Here is a 13,767-nt window from a genome sequence, read left to right as displayed (position 1 = left end):
AAGTAGAACAAGGTGCAAACTCAGACTACATGAAGACGAATCTAAACATGTAACTAAAAATTAACTGTTTTGAAGCCTTGGAAACAACTATGTATGATGAAATAAGCTTTAATTCACAGTATAGTATGTTGTTTAGGTCTACCGGTCTCCCTACATATTGCGAACGCGAGCGCAAAATCCACGGAAAAACAGTGAAAAAGGATCTACAAAACAACGAACGGTTTACAGCAAATACTACTCATTTTTTACGATCTACAGCAGTATCTTAAAATATTTACATACGTCAGTTACAAATACATTTACCATGGCCCCGTCAGGGTGCGTCTCAAGCATCGTCGTTTTGCTCCGTCCTGCTGCTTCAAACTCTCCGGAGCCTGCAGACACCAAATGTAACTTATTTGGAACACTTACATGGATGTACAGTCAATACTAGTACTAGTAATTATCACGCACAGACATATATTCACTGCCACGTCCACATATTCAGTCAGTGGGCAACCAACACAACATGCCACCAAATTCGTTTCGGCGGATTCACCATTGCATTATGCAGGCAGCATAATATGCGACATGGTACAATCAACTCCCGCTTTCCATTAAATACCGAGTATGAAGCAGTCGTTATTCCTTGTCATAACAAGCTCAAGTAATATGCAAAAGATGAAATACAGTTGGAAAAATGGTTGTGTTTTAGTATAATTTTGGGACCCACTTCTTGGTTGTGGAAGATTAAAATGGATTTGTTTCTCCTCCGTGAGAACGTCGAAATCATACATACACATGCTCAAAATGATGCTCGGATGAAACCCATTGAAGTTGGTAAGTGCTGGAAGGGAAAGTTAAAGCTTGTTCCAGATAGGAATATGATAAGGCAAGCAATAATTTAAATATGTATATGGCAACATGTTTTGAAGGTGTAATCACGTATGAATAGATGCTCTCTTGTGCTCCCATGTTGGGGTGCAAATTACAGATCCGATTAGCACAATGGGCCATTGAAAGCATTAGCGAGTGCAACTTGCGGACATGAATATCGAGCTTGTTATATGGGGAAATTAAATCGCCCTAATAGAGTTTATAAAGAAGTCATTTCTTTCGGTTTGGGTTCTTAAAGAGTATTCCCAGTTATTGATAATAGTGTTTAGACAAGGTTCTGTTCATTGGAGCAGAAACTTGGTGCTCAACTTACTACTGATTCCATCGTTGTTGTATCGATATTGACCATTCTATAATAGTTCCAATCAGAGAAATTCAATGGGTTGAATTTCAAGAGGTGACAATAGAAGATGCTGCTTTAGTTGACCACCTTGAATCTCGAAAGTTTCCTGACTAAGTGTGCTCCTAAATTGAAAGATGGCGAGCATGATATACAAGCTATCACTGCGGTTGATACTTAAGACACATTATGATTTCGTGTGCAAAAATTATGTCCTGAATAGCTCTGTTAATTCATTGTACAACATGCATAGTACGATGAAGACGGCTAAGAAATTTGGGGAGTCTTTGGACTATAAATATAAAACTAAGGATACTGGGATTATGAAATTGGCTACTTCCTAGATTAAAAAATGGTCGAGTAAAAAATTATGATAAGTCAAGTATAAAAACTTCAAGTGATTTTGCATAAGATTCACACTCAGAGAATAGTTTTGAGTGAAACTTTTCAAATGGATCCTATTATTCAGAAGCTACCTCCAGCTCGAAAGGATATCAAAGAATTACCTAAAGTACAAGCAAAAGAAAATGACATTAAAATGCTGATTGTTAGATTTCGAATGGAAGAAGACAACAAAAGTTATGGAAGAAAGGGTTCAATGCGACTGTGGCTAAAGCTAATGTTTTGGAGTATGGTCAAACTTCTAAAACTAACAAGAATGAGTCTGGACCATCTGGCAAAGGGGATATGGAATCGAAAGGAGGAGTTTCTAGAAAGAAATTTCAACGGATGTGGTACAATTGTGACAAATTAGCCCAAGTAGCCCACAAGTCTTCGAAGTACATATTGTCATTGGACAAGAAAGAAGCAAACGTTGTTAGACGACATAGCACACAATGTGTCTGAAATAAGCTTGCAGCTATAATTTCAGAAGTGAACTTGATGGGTTCAAACCTAAGGGAATGGTGAATTGATACCGATGACTCCAGTAAAAGAGCTGGCTATTAACAATGTAATGTATGTACCAGAAATCTACAAGAACGTTGGTGTCTGGATAGCTGCAGAAAAATCATTTTGTCAAAAGAATGAAATATTTGTTGGCAAGGGTTGTGTGTCTGATGGGCTGCTTAGGCTCAATGTTATGAGTCTGAAGGCAGAAGGAAGAGAAGATGGATAGAAAATTGTTAGTAAATATGAAATTTCCTATTTGCTGGGAAACTAATGCATCAGTTAATGTACAACAGAAAAGTCAGCAAAGATGGCAAGAAAAAAGCTTCCACACGTCATTTGAGAAAAACACACAACAGATAATGAGTTAAAATGCAACATGACGGTTAACCCAAACGAATTGTGGAGACAGAGTTGAGGTCATAGCTTTCACCAATTACTATCATCCCTCTCTCTCTCTCTCTCTCTCTGTATGAGAAACAAATGAACAGCAGAAGAGAGATCCTAATATGAGCATATGTTTAACCTCGTAAAGAGAACATACCCATTCATGAATTTTCAAGATCAAGAAGTCATCAAAAAAGGAAGTCGTAAAACTCCATGCATCAGAATAAAAGATAGTGAAGAAGATTAAGTGAATGTGACACATTGAACATTGAGCCAGAATAGAGAACAGAAACAGAGATGTCAAGCTAGTAAAAAAGCTAAGAATGCTTAACAAGATACCATGTCAATTAATTTTAAGGAGATACAAGGGAAAAATAAATGAGATACCTGATTCTTCTGCATTTCCATTATTTCTGCCTGCAGAAAATAAGTTCAAAAACAGGCGTCACAATTAAAAGTTACAGGTTACAATGGAATAATGAAGATGGAGAGAAGTATATGATCATTTACCTGTTTGTTCTGCAGTCCTTGGTTTTCCTCCTTCAGTTTTGCAATTTCTGCTTCCAACTCCATCGTGTATGCCTGGAAAAGCAATTGTCAATGAAAGTTGATGCATGATCAAAACAGAAACATACTTGGACGAAACGAAACTTAAGATTTTTAGGATGGAGGTTCTTAAATTTCTGTGATAAGTCCATGTTCAATACAAATCTCTGGGATTGTTAATTTAAGCATATACTACATTACCTTGTAGCAAATGAGACCTTTAAACTTCTCATGAAGTGCAACTTGTCATAACCTTTCATCTTTTCTCACATTACATTCTGCTGCATAAAATGTCTAGTCTTTGCTAATGTTTGAGGGATGATAATGAAAGCAGAATGCTAATGACCACAATGCAAAAACTGACAAGAAGATGAAAGCTATCATTGTTCTGCTTATCCATCTATCATTTTTTAAGTTTAAGATTTGCAGAAATACTTACCATTCTCTACCTATATCAATCAGATAATGCATCTTTCAATTTATTTATCCCCCATCTCAATTTTAATTTTTCTTTGTCAAATGACTAGAGGTAATATACGGGGTAATTACTACTTTTCCTTTAATACTTGACAATGGCTGCTATAAAGATGAGAAATCTTTCACTTTTTATGTCGAAGGTTTATCAAATTACAGTTTCCACGTATATGTGCAGCCAAATAAGTTGTGCTGATACAATTACTACCACATGGAGGTAGAACAGACAAATATGAATTCAGTTTATTAGGAAATATTCACAACAAACCAGAACTTCAACTTTATACAATGCTTTCTATTAGTCTCCTTGGACTATATTGATTAATGTATCAATTCCAAATGGAGCAATGCAAAAATAGATACTAATTAATTATGGAAAATTAAATACGGCCACCATGATAGTCTTTTGCCTGGTCTGATAGTCTACTTACGCAAAATTAAACTTCTTGTGCAGGGCACCAGCTTATGCAGTCAAATTAACACATTGAATAGTTACCTATGTAGGTGTATAGATCATCATAACATCATAAATGCAACAAAGTTACTGAAATGTGAATTAAACCTATGAATCTTCTAGTGTCAAAATCACATTCTACAAAACCAATCAAGATACATTCCCCAAAAAGAAAGTTGAATTTTCAAAGGTTCCTGTGTATACTAGTGTGTGAAGAGGAACCCTCTATATGGTGATGATAAGCTAAATAAACAAATTCAATTGAAAAAGTTAAATCACACTTAGCTGTGAAAGAGTAAGGCATCTCAATCAATATGATATATAAACCGGTGATAAAGTTGTCAAAAAACAACTACTAAAACAAATTGCAAATAAATAGGTCCTCAATGCAGTTGCTTCTGGTTGATAGGACATGATACCACATGCAGCATTTTCTAGATTCTTGAAAAGAATGAGATGCAGTCTACTTAATGGATCAAAAAAGCATAAGGGAACTCAGTCTCCTTATTGGTAAAAAGCACATTACAGAGGAAGGGAGTGCAGAGATGGACGGGAGAGTAAGTGGCAGAGCTTCCTAAATCTTCTACTTAAGGGAGCTTTCTAGTTCTTCTGCATAAGGACATCCAACAGCGATATTGAGAGCCTCATGAGAAACTTATCAGACAAATTATATCATAGGAGTCTAAATATCTGAATATTACAGGATTTTATAACATGGAAAACTATTAAAAACTGACTTTTAACTTCCTTGTTAGAAATATATAAGCAAACAAAGGTCCAAGTTTCAAGTCTTACCACTACCTATTTATTTAAACTGCGCATGTATCATATCTTTGATGACAAATGAATGTGGCTTAAATGCGCGGGGTGGGAGCGTGTTGAAGATACATTTTAAATATATAATAATTGTGTCTCCTCTCTAACAACTTAACCTTTTAGATGAGGTGGTTTAACTAGACATGTAATCCACGAGTGATCATTTAAAAACAAAGGATACAGAAGCCAAAAAGAACAGCTTACGTTAATCTCAAAATTATCGAGCTACTACATTTGAATTCTATAGAAAGCATCATATTTATAGACATCTCTTTTATCGCAAAACTATCAAACTAATGTTTGTATTCCATATTAAGATATCTACCTGCTTTCGAGCTCGTGATCTTGCGGCTGACTCTCTGTTTTTTATCATTCTCCTCTGTCTCCTTTCAACAACTTTCTCCAAAGCAGCACCTTTCCTGCCACGTAAACCCCCATTAAACACATAAGGGACCGGTGATACGGAAGATGTATCTCCATTACTCTTAGAAAGCCCATCTGATGAAAAAGCTGGAGATCCTGTGGCTACAGAAACACCCCCAGTTCCTAAACCAACCAACCCCAACCCTCCACCCTGTAGGCCTGCACTTGGAACCAAATTATTAGCCAGCACTGCATCTGAAATTCCAACAATCCCACCCCTAGTTGCTGGACTACTCAAATGTCCACTACTCGGAATACCCATGGGAGCTCCATAAGGCAACGCAGGCTGCTTTGGAAGAAACTCGTGCTGCTGCTTCTGCGGCACCGGCCGTTGTTGACTATCCAGCTGCTGTGCTGCAGCTTTCCCCCCATTCACATTCAATGGTATCGCAGACTGCATAGCAATCTGATTCCTACCCATGGGAGCTCCATAGGCCAAGGCAGGCTGATTAGGGAGGAGCTGCTGCTGTGACGATTGCTGTTGACTCTCCATCTGTTGTGCGGCAGATCTGAACCCATTCCCATTCAATGGTAAATTAGCAGACTGCATAGCAATATGATTACTATTTTCAGGAATACTAGTAGCCATCAGTCCTGCATTCCTGTTAGCCTGTTGATAGAGAAATCCCAAGCCAGTATTGTTCCTACTGCCAGGTAAACCATCAAAAACTCCAATACTGGTAGGCTTTCCAGCAAACTGGGCATCTTCCCTTACTACGCCTGCTTTCAGCAAGAATTCTTCGAGTGTGATCTCCCCTAAAGTATGTTGCCTTAGAGGCATATTCAAGCTATTAACACCACCATTCTCATTCTTCCCGCCACCATACTCCTTCGACATATCTCTCCACACCTCATCAACTGTCTTATGGCTTAGAGTCCGTGGAAGAGTCAAAGATCCCTGCCGCTGCAAATGGCCACCCCCTTCTTGGCCACCATCTCCACTAGTGGATCCCGTGTTCTGATTCTCCTCGGCACTCCATATGTTCTTCAGCAACTCATCCATGTTCATTGACCCAAAATCTTTTCCAACTCCCCCCATAGTGCTTTGGAACTCATCAAAAGTCAATGAATAAATTGAGGACTGCCGTGTCAAAGGAAAATTACCCGGTAGCCTTCCACCACCACCTCCATCTGCTGGTTGATCACTCCCAAAATTCTTGAGGTTAAAATTACTCCCCATTCCAACCAAACTGGCAGCTTACAACACTGTTAAAGAGAATTGTTTTACCATATGACCAAAATAAGCCAGCTCAATCTAATTTCTAACACTGAACCTCTCGTTATCTTTCTCTGTGCATAAACCCCAACACCTATAGATGCATGTAAATGTGCATATGTATCTGCGAATTCATAATGCAATGAAATTAGACGGAAATTAACACCTAAAAATTTCAAAATTAAATTCCGCACAAATATCTAAAGCAAGTTACACACCACTCACAAATTCATACCTGATTTTCAAGAAGCCCACCATAACTCAATCCAAATCAGATAATTGAATATAGAATCAAAATTAGAAAGCCAGTGCAAATGAGTCCACATGAAAAGTATTTTGAATTGAAGTGATCAAGAAAACAGCATGATTCCACCAAGTCAAAAAAAAAAATTTCAAGAATTTCAAAAATTCTATGCACTTAGTAAAAGCTAATAATTGACTAATTGTCCAAATTTAGAAATTTGAAACAAGTATTAATAGCATATAATTACAGAAAAAAAATGAGATACAAGCAGATAGAAATTGTCTGTTCTTGTTATTGGCAGCTGCAAGTTTCTATTAAGCTGTTGCCAAGTGTCCCACTACAGGGGACGGGGGAGACGGTATTTAATAGACAGTTGTGGGGCCCGATGGATAAATAATCATGAAGTAGGAGGGTTTTGGTATGATAGGTGGCCAATAGGATCACGCTAGGTGGGAGAATCTAGTCCGTCCACGTATGGAATATTAACTGAAGGGTCTTCAACGGCGTTGGGTATTGTCGTTTAGTGGATGGCAAACACCGACGTTGCGGCGGTGAGCATGGCGGCCGTCGCGGGTTTTGGTCATTTAGGGTTTGGTCTTTAGCCTGCATAGGCCACATGGTGAATTCTGATTTGAGAAATGATCAACTTTTTATTTTTAACCATTTTAACCACAAGATTTTTCAAGTCAAAGTAAATTTTCTATTTCAAGTCAAAAGTTGAGGGGATACTATTTAATAGAAAATATTTTATTAGACATACTTTGAAATTAGAATCTTAAAAGTCTATTGCCTATATCCAATTTGTTCTAGCTTCAAAAATTCTATCAGTCAACATGTTTTAATTCTTTAATTTTGGTTAATTTATTCGTAATAAAACTTCTGTTTCGATCATACATTTTAATAGCCCACAAATATTATCTCCTTATCCATTGTTCTTAATTTGTTTATAAATCTTTCCATCTAAAACTTTTTTTAGTTTAGCGTAAGAATTGTACAACATATGAGAGCCCGCAACTTATAAAACTCGAATAAATTAAATTAAGTTTAAGCACTTCAATTCTCATCTCAACAAGTCTATTGCACCCCGAATTTTAAACAAGGCATTTGCCTATACCTTCAAGTACTTTCTCAAATAAGTATCTAACTTGGATTATGGGGGGCTAATCTTTAAAGAAGCAAAATTACTCAAATTATGTCTTCAAATATTGTTTAGTAAATTACTTTTATATAATTAAAATTGTCATTGAGCTTAGGTGGGACCGTGGGAATTTATATCTAAACTTGACCAGGATAGGGTGGGGTGGATTTAAAAATTGTCATTGAGCTTAGGTGGGAATTTATATCTAAACTTAACCAAGATGGGGTGGGGAGGATTTAATGTTTTCCCAGAATATTACTAGATCAAGTCGAACTACTTTAGATTGGAGCACGAGCTAGCTAATTCAAATGTGATTTGATGACAGCTACGTGTATGCAATTGTCGTCAATCACTCGTTACTTTTGTAGCAAAAGAAAAGATGACAAATTTGTAGAAGAGTCAAAATGGCTATTCCTGAATTGCTTGTGAGGTGAGACGGTGAGCTTGTTTACAAGCTAGCTCATGATTCAACTCGTGCAAGTCGGAGAGCGACTAGCACGAAGAAAATCGGGCTTGACTCGTTCTATTACTCATTTTCAATGCGATTTGAGTTAGAGAGTTGTTAACTGTACCATTACCGTTCTATTACCTACCAGATGTCTATTTTTAACTTTCATCTATGAAAAAATTTGTTATTTTAGAACTTACTTATTTTACTTAAGCATATTCAAACATGCTCTCCCAATTCTAACCATAAAATTGGCAATTATTTAAAATTTTACTTTAAGCGAACTGTTTGTGCTTAGCAGTGAAAAGGAAAGATCAATGATGCAGCCTAAACACAAGAAATATCAATAGCTTTAAAACGTTTATATCCTCTTATTTATGTTCTTGTGGATGACTCTCGAAAGCTTGAAAGGGTTTTCCACATTTTGATATGGATATGATAATGACTGCAGTGATGACAAGTGTCCTCATTATGATAGGCAATATATAATTATTTCATGACATCATTAGTTTCTTGTTTAATACGAATATCTTTCCTTCTATGCTTCTATACACACATTTTGTTTTACACAAAAAACTCCCATTTGGTTATGATTTTTCATCCTCAAAAAATCAATTTTTTGATCTTTACTTTCCTAAGTTAGCAATCACTTTTGACTTCTTCACTCACAAGTAAAACCCACTTTTCCATCTAACGGTCAAAAAATATAATCTCATAATCACTACCGAACATGCCAAAAATGTGGTTTTAACATGACGTTTCTAGTTGTGGTATGGTAACATTGATAGATACAATTAAGAAATTTATTAGTCTCATGTTTGGTACTAGTTAAAATTTTAATTTTGATTTAAGTTAATGTCAATAATTCATTTCAATCACATATTTTATGGGTCTCACAACTTTCCAACTACATATTTCATCAACTTCTATCAAAATTTGTTAAAAATCTGATTTTAATCTACACCAAACAGGGGCTAGTACATCTTTGAACATCCATTAAACAAGATGATGAACGTGACATATCAACATCATAAATTGGGCATGATCATCAGCTCAAATTCCACGCTTTACAATCCAAATTTATAGTTACGTGTAAAATATATTGAAAGAGTATGTCAAAATTAGCTATTAACTTCGAACATTTTTAATTAATGAATAATAATCTCATAACAACTAAATGGAGGACAACAGATCGTCCACAAATTTCTTTCAACATGCATAATTCATTTGAACTTAAACCATCATTTATATTCTAATTAATTTATCTTATAACATATTTTGAAAATTCGACCAGGCCGATTATGCAGTTGAACTGAGCAAGAGCCAGTCTGAATTTGATCAAATCACTTGACCTAGTTGATTGATTTTTTTCTTAAAATAAACAATGAGTTGTGCAGTCTAAAATCGAATTCTTGACCTCCACAATGAATAAAAAAACCTCGGTGACTCATGAGTTCATCGGATTGATGCCCGAACCAATCTAATAAACATGAGTTAAAAAAAATAAAAATAAAAATAAAATTACGACGATGAATAATTGAGGCAGTCCTAATTGATGATGTCCTCATGACATCATGTTTTTGTAAATTTTCTAGCATGCCGACATTACGGAACGCAATTTTGTGGAGAGGTATTTAATAATTAAAATCATATTCCAACTCTTTTTATGACCATAGATTGATAACGTAAATATCATGTTATTTATTTATTTATATAAAAGAATAAAAATTTATAATGAATGGAGTATTTATTTATTGCAAAGTAATGGTAACTAATATTAATTGTTCATCAACGTGCGAACAATCATAACGATGATTAAACTTGATATAATCAAGAATTTGATCTGTAGATGTTAAAAATGATAAAATCTAATATTCCACCGAGAGCAATCAATTTTAATAAAAATAAATAAATAAATAAAACACTCAAGATTTATAGACATCCGAAAAGTGACAATAATTAAACTCCACAATTTCACAGTAGACATTCATCATTTTTACGTTGAATTTCATTTTTCTAATCTTCAATACATTTCTTTGTTGCTTCTTTTCTTTCTTTTTTCCATTAACGTTTGAAAATGAGAAAGAAGGTACCGACATTCACAACTTTTGACCCCAAGACCAACGGAGGTTAAAATTGGGTAGTTTCACATCACGACACCACATCAAGATTTGTCGATTGAGGAAAATCCGATTGTGCCTGTGGATATTTGACAACATTACAAAAGACAAACCGCTTCTATCCCTTTCTAAAATTATTTATTCCATGGTATTTAGTTTGCATATCAATCTTAATCATGGATACCCAAAACTTAATGGATGGAGAGGGAAAAGAAATGGTTCTTCGTTGGCACATTGTGTACCAGGAGTTGTGGTGGTTCTTAGGTAGTGCATAGTGGCTAGAGATGAGAGAAATGTAAGCAACTTCTGATTTGACAAATGCCAGTGTTATTCACAACAACGAAAAGTTGGATTGGTTAAAGATAATATTTTACATTGATTAAAGATGAAACAAATAAACAATATATCAAGGTTCGAAATACCTGGTGACCTCTGTTTCTATACGAATGATGTGGACACGATTTAGTCTCTACTTTACATCCACGTAGCTTATCTTCTGTACACTAGGATAAATCATTACGAGCATTTAGCCTTCTTCAGGGTGGGGAAGACAATTGCAAGTAATCAAATAATCAAGTTATGTAATATATTTAGGTTTGAGATGTGCGAGAGACGTGAGCCAGAGAACAAATGTGAGAGAGAGCAATATTATTTGAGTGTGTAAAATTGAATTACTACAAATGACAATAAGCGTGAGTTTTAATAGTAGAAGAGGAAGACTGGTTACCTTTGGATGAAAAGGTTGAGGCTTCATCCCAATTACTTAGGCATATTCTCTTAAAGTGTCACTCTGTCAATTTTAGGTTCAAGGGAGTTCAATGTTTCTAAAATGTAGCAACCCTATAGCCTAAGTTTGACTATGTAAAGTAGACTAACAAAGTGATTATGAGACATGTTGTAGAAATGTCATAACAATCAATCATAGGAAGATCTTCTATGAAAGATTATGGAATAGGTGAAGTCGGAGATTTCTAATCTCATCGAGAGGTTAATTGCCTCGAATTTACTCTGTAACTGGTTATATCACCTCGTCTAGGTTATGAAGGGTCGGTCTATACATGGCACCTCTGACAAGATGATGCATTAATTCGACTACCTCATTATATAGCCTTGAGTAGGTTAGGTACGATAATGGTGCCAAACGTGAGCATGATTGGACTTGCTAGCGGCTATTACCTGATCGATGCTTGAAGCCTCGTCCGGAGAGGGATAATGTTACTCCTCTTAATAAGTTCGACCTTTTAAGATTAAATCTCAAATCTTAATGCGGTAGTCAAAGTCCATAAAATTCAAACAAACAATTTGACATTATTAATAGGTATTACAGTCAATTCAAAGTTCAAACGAACAATTGAACTACAATATAGGCATGCTCAAAAAAATTACCGTCTCTTGGGGCATGTTAATGATAAAATTGTTGAGAATTAGAAACTTCAATACAACCACCAAGAGCAATAAATATTAGAAAAAAAGTATACACAAGAACACGCAAAATATATAAAAGTTGTCTCAATACAAAACTACGTTCTCTTAGGTCACTGCAATAATTTATTATTATGAAAGAAATTTATAAGAGAAAATCACACCCTTTATTTTCTCTAACATCTTTCTCCTTTTTTATGGTAATACAAAATTTTAATGATAGCTCCCTATTTATAAGAGAAATTAGGGTAAAACTGAAATTACAAGTGTGAAATTAGTGATGACAATGAGTTGAGCAGAGTCGAGCCAGCTCGGTTCCCAAAAATGGGGCTTGGCCAGGGCTTTGGCTCAGACCTTTGTCGAGCCGAGCTAAGTTGACTCATGAATTTTCTTTTCTTTTCTTTTCTTTTAAAAAAAAAAAATAGATTGTAGATTAGCGAAGAGATTTATAGTAAAAAATTATTTTGAGTATTTATTAAAGTAATAATAATAAATTGTAAGGTTGAAATATAATAATAATAATAATAATAATAATAATAATAATAATAATAATAATAATAATAATAATAAATAAATAAATAAATTGTAGGGTTGAAATTTGGTGATGGCCTGATGGGATCCCATCACCAAGGTTTGGCAGACATTTTTTTCTCATTTTGCAGGCTAGTTAAAACTTGCCAATAGCTTGTTTTAAAAATAACTACCCTGTTTTTACTTGGCTCGAGCTTTGGCTTGTGCAAATGAGCTTCGAGTCAACCCACATACTGTCCAAGTCGATGGACTTGTTTGCCACCACTATGTGAAATACTATCCTTAATGAAATTTATGTCCGACGGCAAAAAAATCAAAATTACCAATATGAAATTTTCTAAATTGTCCTTCAAGAAATTTTGGTCCTAGGACTTCCCCCTCACGCTTAGAAAAACTTCATGTCCATCTTCCTACATCTACGATGACCTCAACACAGAGATCGGTCTACGTACTAATTTCATACAACGATAATAATTAGATTTCGGGACTTAAAAAAAAATCTCATATTAAACAAAGATGCAAACACTAATCAATGTATAAGAACTTAGACTACTTTAAATAAGATCGATCTTTTAAGATGAAATTCTTAAACTTTCTCTGAACTTTTTATTTTTATTTTTTTCTAAGATGAAATCCTTAAAAACTTTCTTTGACCTCTTTATTTTTCCCTCTAGAGGCCGAAAGTGCGAATTCTAGCATAAGCTAGACATCAATCAAACCTAGGATTCATTTGTGTCGGTGATACCTTTATCCTTTTGCCACTTTCTAAGTCAATCTCACAATAATCATTCATCTCCCATAATTGACTATTGTTACCCATTATTATAGTTGTTTGGAATTTAATAATAAGTGTGACCTTTTGTTGGTCAACTAACTACCAAGTGTAAGCACGTGCATACTCCTACCAGACTTATTCATCATAATCCATAAATGAATAAATAATTATCAATTATTGTTTTATAGTGTGGTTCTAAGATGACACGTATCGATGTGCATAGCTTTCAAGAATCCCCTATTGCAGGACAAAATTATCCGATTGAGAAGGTTTTGTGCGAGGACACGTACCTCTTTCTCAACAGAATAAAATGTTTGGCCAAGCTTAAATCCCCAAAAAATGATAAACAGTCAGACTCAAAAACTGGGATAAAAACATACTGATGTGACAGCAAATTCAAATTTTTTTTTTAAACTTTCCAATCAAGTATCGACAGGTGTGCAGCATATTTTTAACCCTATTTTTCAACCTATCTCTATAGCATTTCTCTAAATCCCTGCCAAACAACAGGGCGACCATGTGGCACCCCCGGGACAGCGGCCAAACAGCTCAATTAATAAAGTTAAGCTTCTTTATAAATCTTATTATTTAAAAGTTCTTATATATATATATATATATATATATATTCAAGCGTACATTCTTCCAATAATATATTTTGTGCGTTAATCA

General features: G+C 35.1%; 1 protein-coding gene across 1 annotated transcript; it reads right to left on the bottom strand.

Annotated features, from left to right (window-relative positions):
- Positions 1-92: 92 nt before the first annotated feature.
- On the bottom strand, positions 93-7,018 carry LOC111397280 (bZIP transcription factor 46-like). The gene is made up of 5 exons (XM_023024120.1): positions 6,656-7,018; positions 5,107-6,544; positions 3,002-3,073; positions 2,879-2,908; positions 93-374 (listed from the first exon to the last, which is right to left on the bottom strand). The coding sequence occupies exons 2-5, from the start codon at positions 6,382-6,384 to the stop codon at positions 300-302; spliced, it is 1,455 nt and encodes a 484-aa protein (XP_022879888.1). The 5' UTR covers positions 6,385-6,544; positions 6,656-7,018; the 3' UTR covers positions 93-299.
- Positions 7,019-13,767: the final 6,749 nt, after the last annotated feature.

Source organism: Olea europaea, chromosome 7 (assembly GCF_002742605.1).
Source record: "Olea europaea var. sylvestris chromosome 7, O_europaea_v1, whole genome shotgun sequence".
NCBI lineage: Eukaryota > Viridiplantae > Streptophyta > Magnoliopsida > Lamiales > Oleaceae > Olea > Olea europaea.
Note: the sequence above shows the minus strand (reverse complement) of the source record. Positions and strands in the feature narration are given on the sequence as shown.

What these genes read in the sequence shown, in the direction of transcription:
- LOC111397280 (XM_023024120.1), bottom strand. Translation starts at nt 6,384, where the DNA reads ATGGGGAGTAATTTTAACCTCAAGAATTTTGGGAGTGATCAACCAGCA. An exon ending in AAGGACTGCAGAACAAACAG is followed by an intron (nt 2,909 to 3,001) that starts GTAAATGATCAT and finishes TATTTTCTGCAG; the next exon opens with GCAGAAATAATGGAAATGCA. An exon ending in TGGAAATGCAGAAGAATCAG is followed by an intron (nt 375 to 2,878) that starts GTATCTCATTTA and finishes TGGTGTCTGCAG; the next exon opens with GCTCCGGAGAGTTTGAAGCA.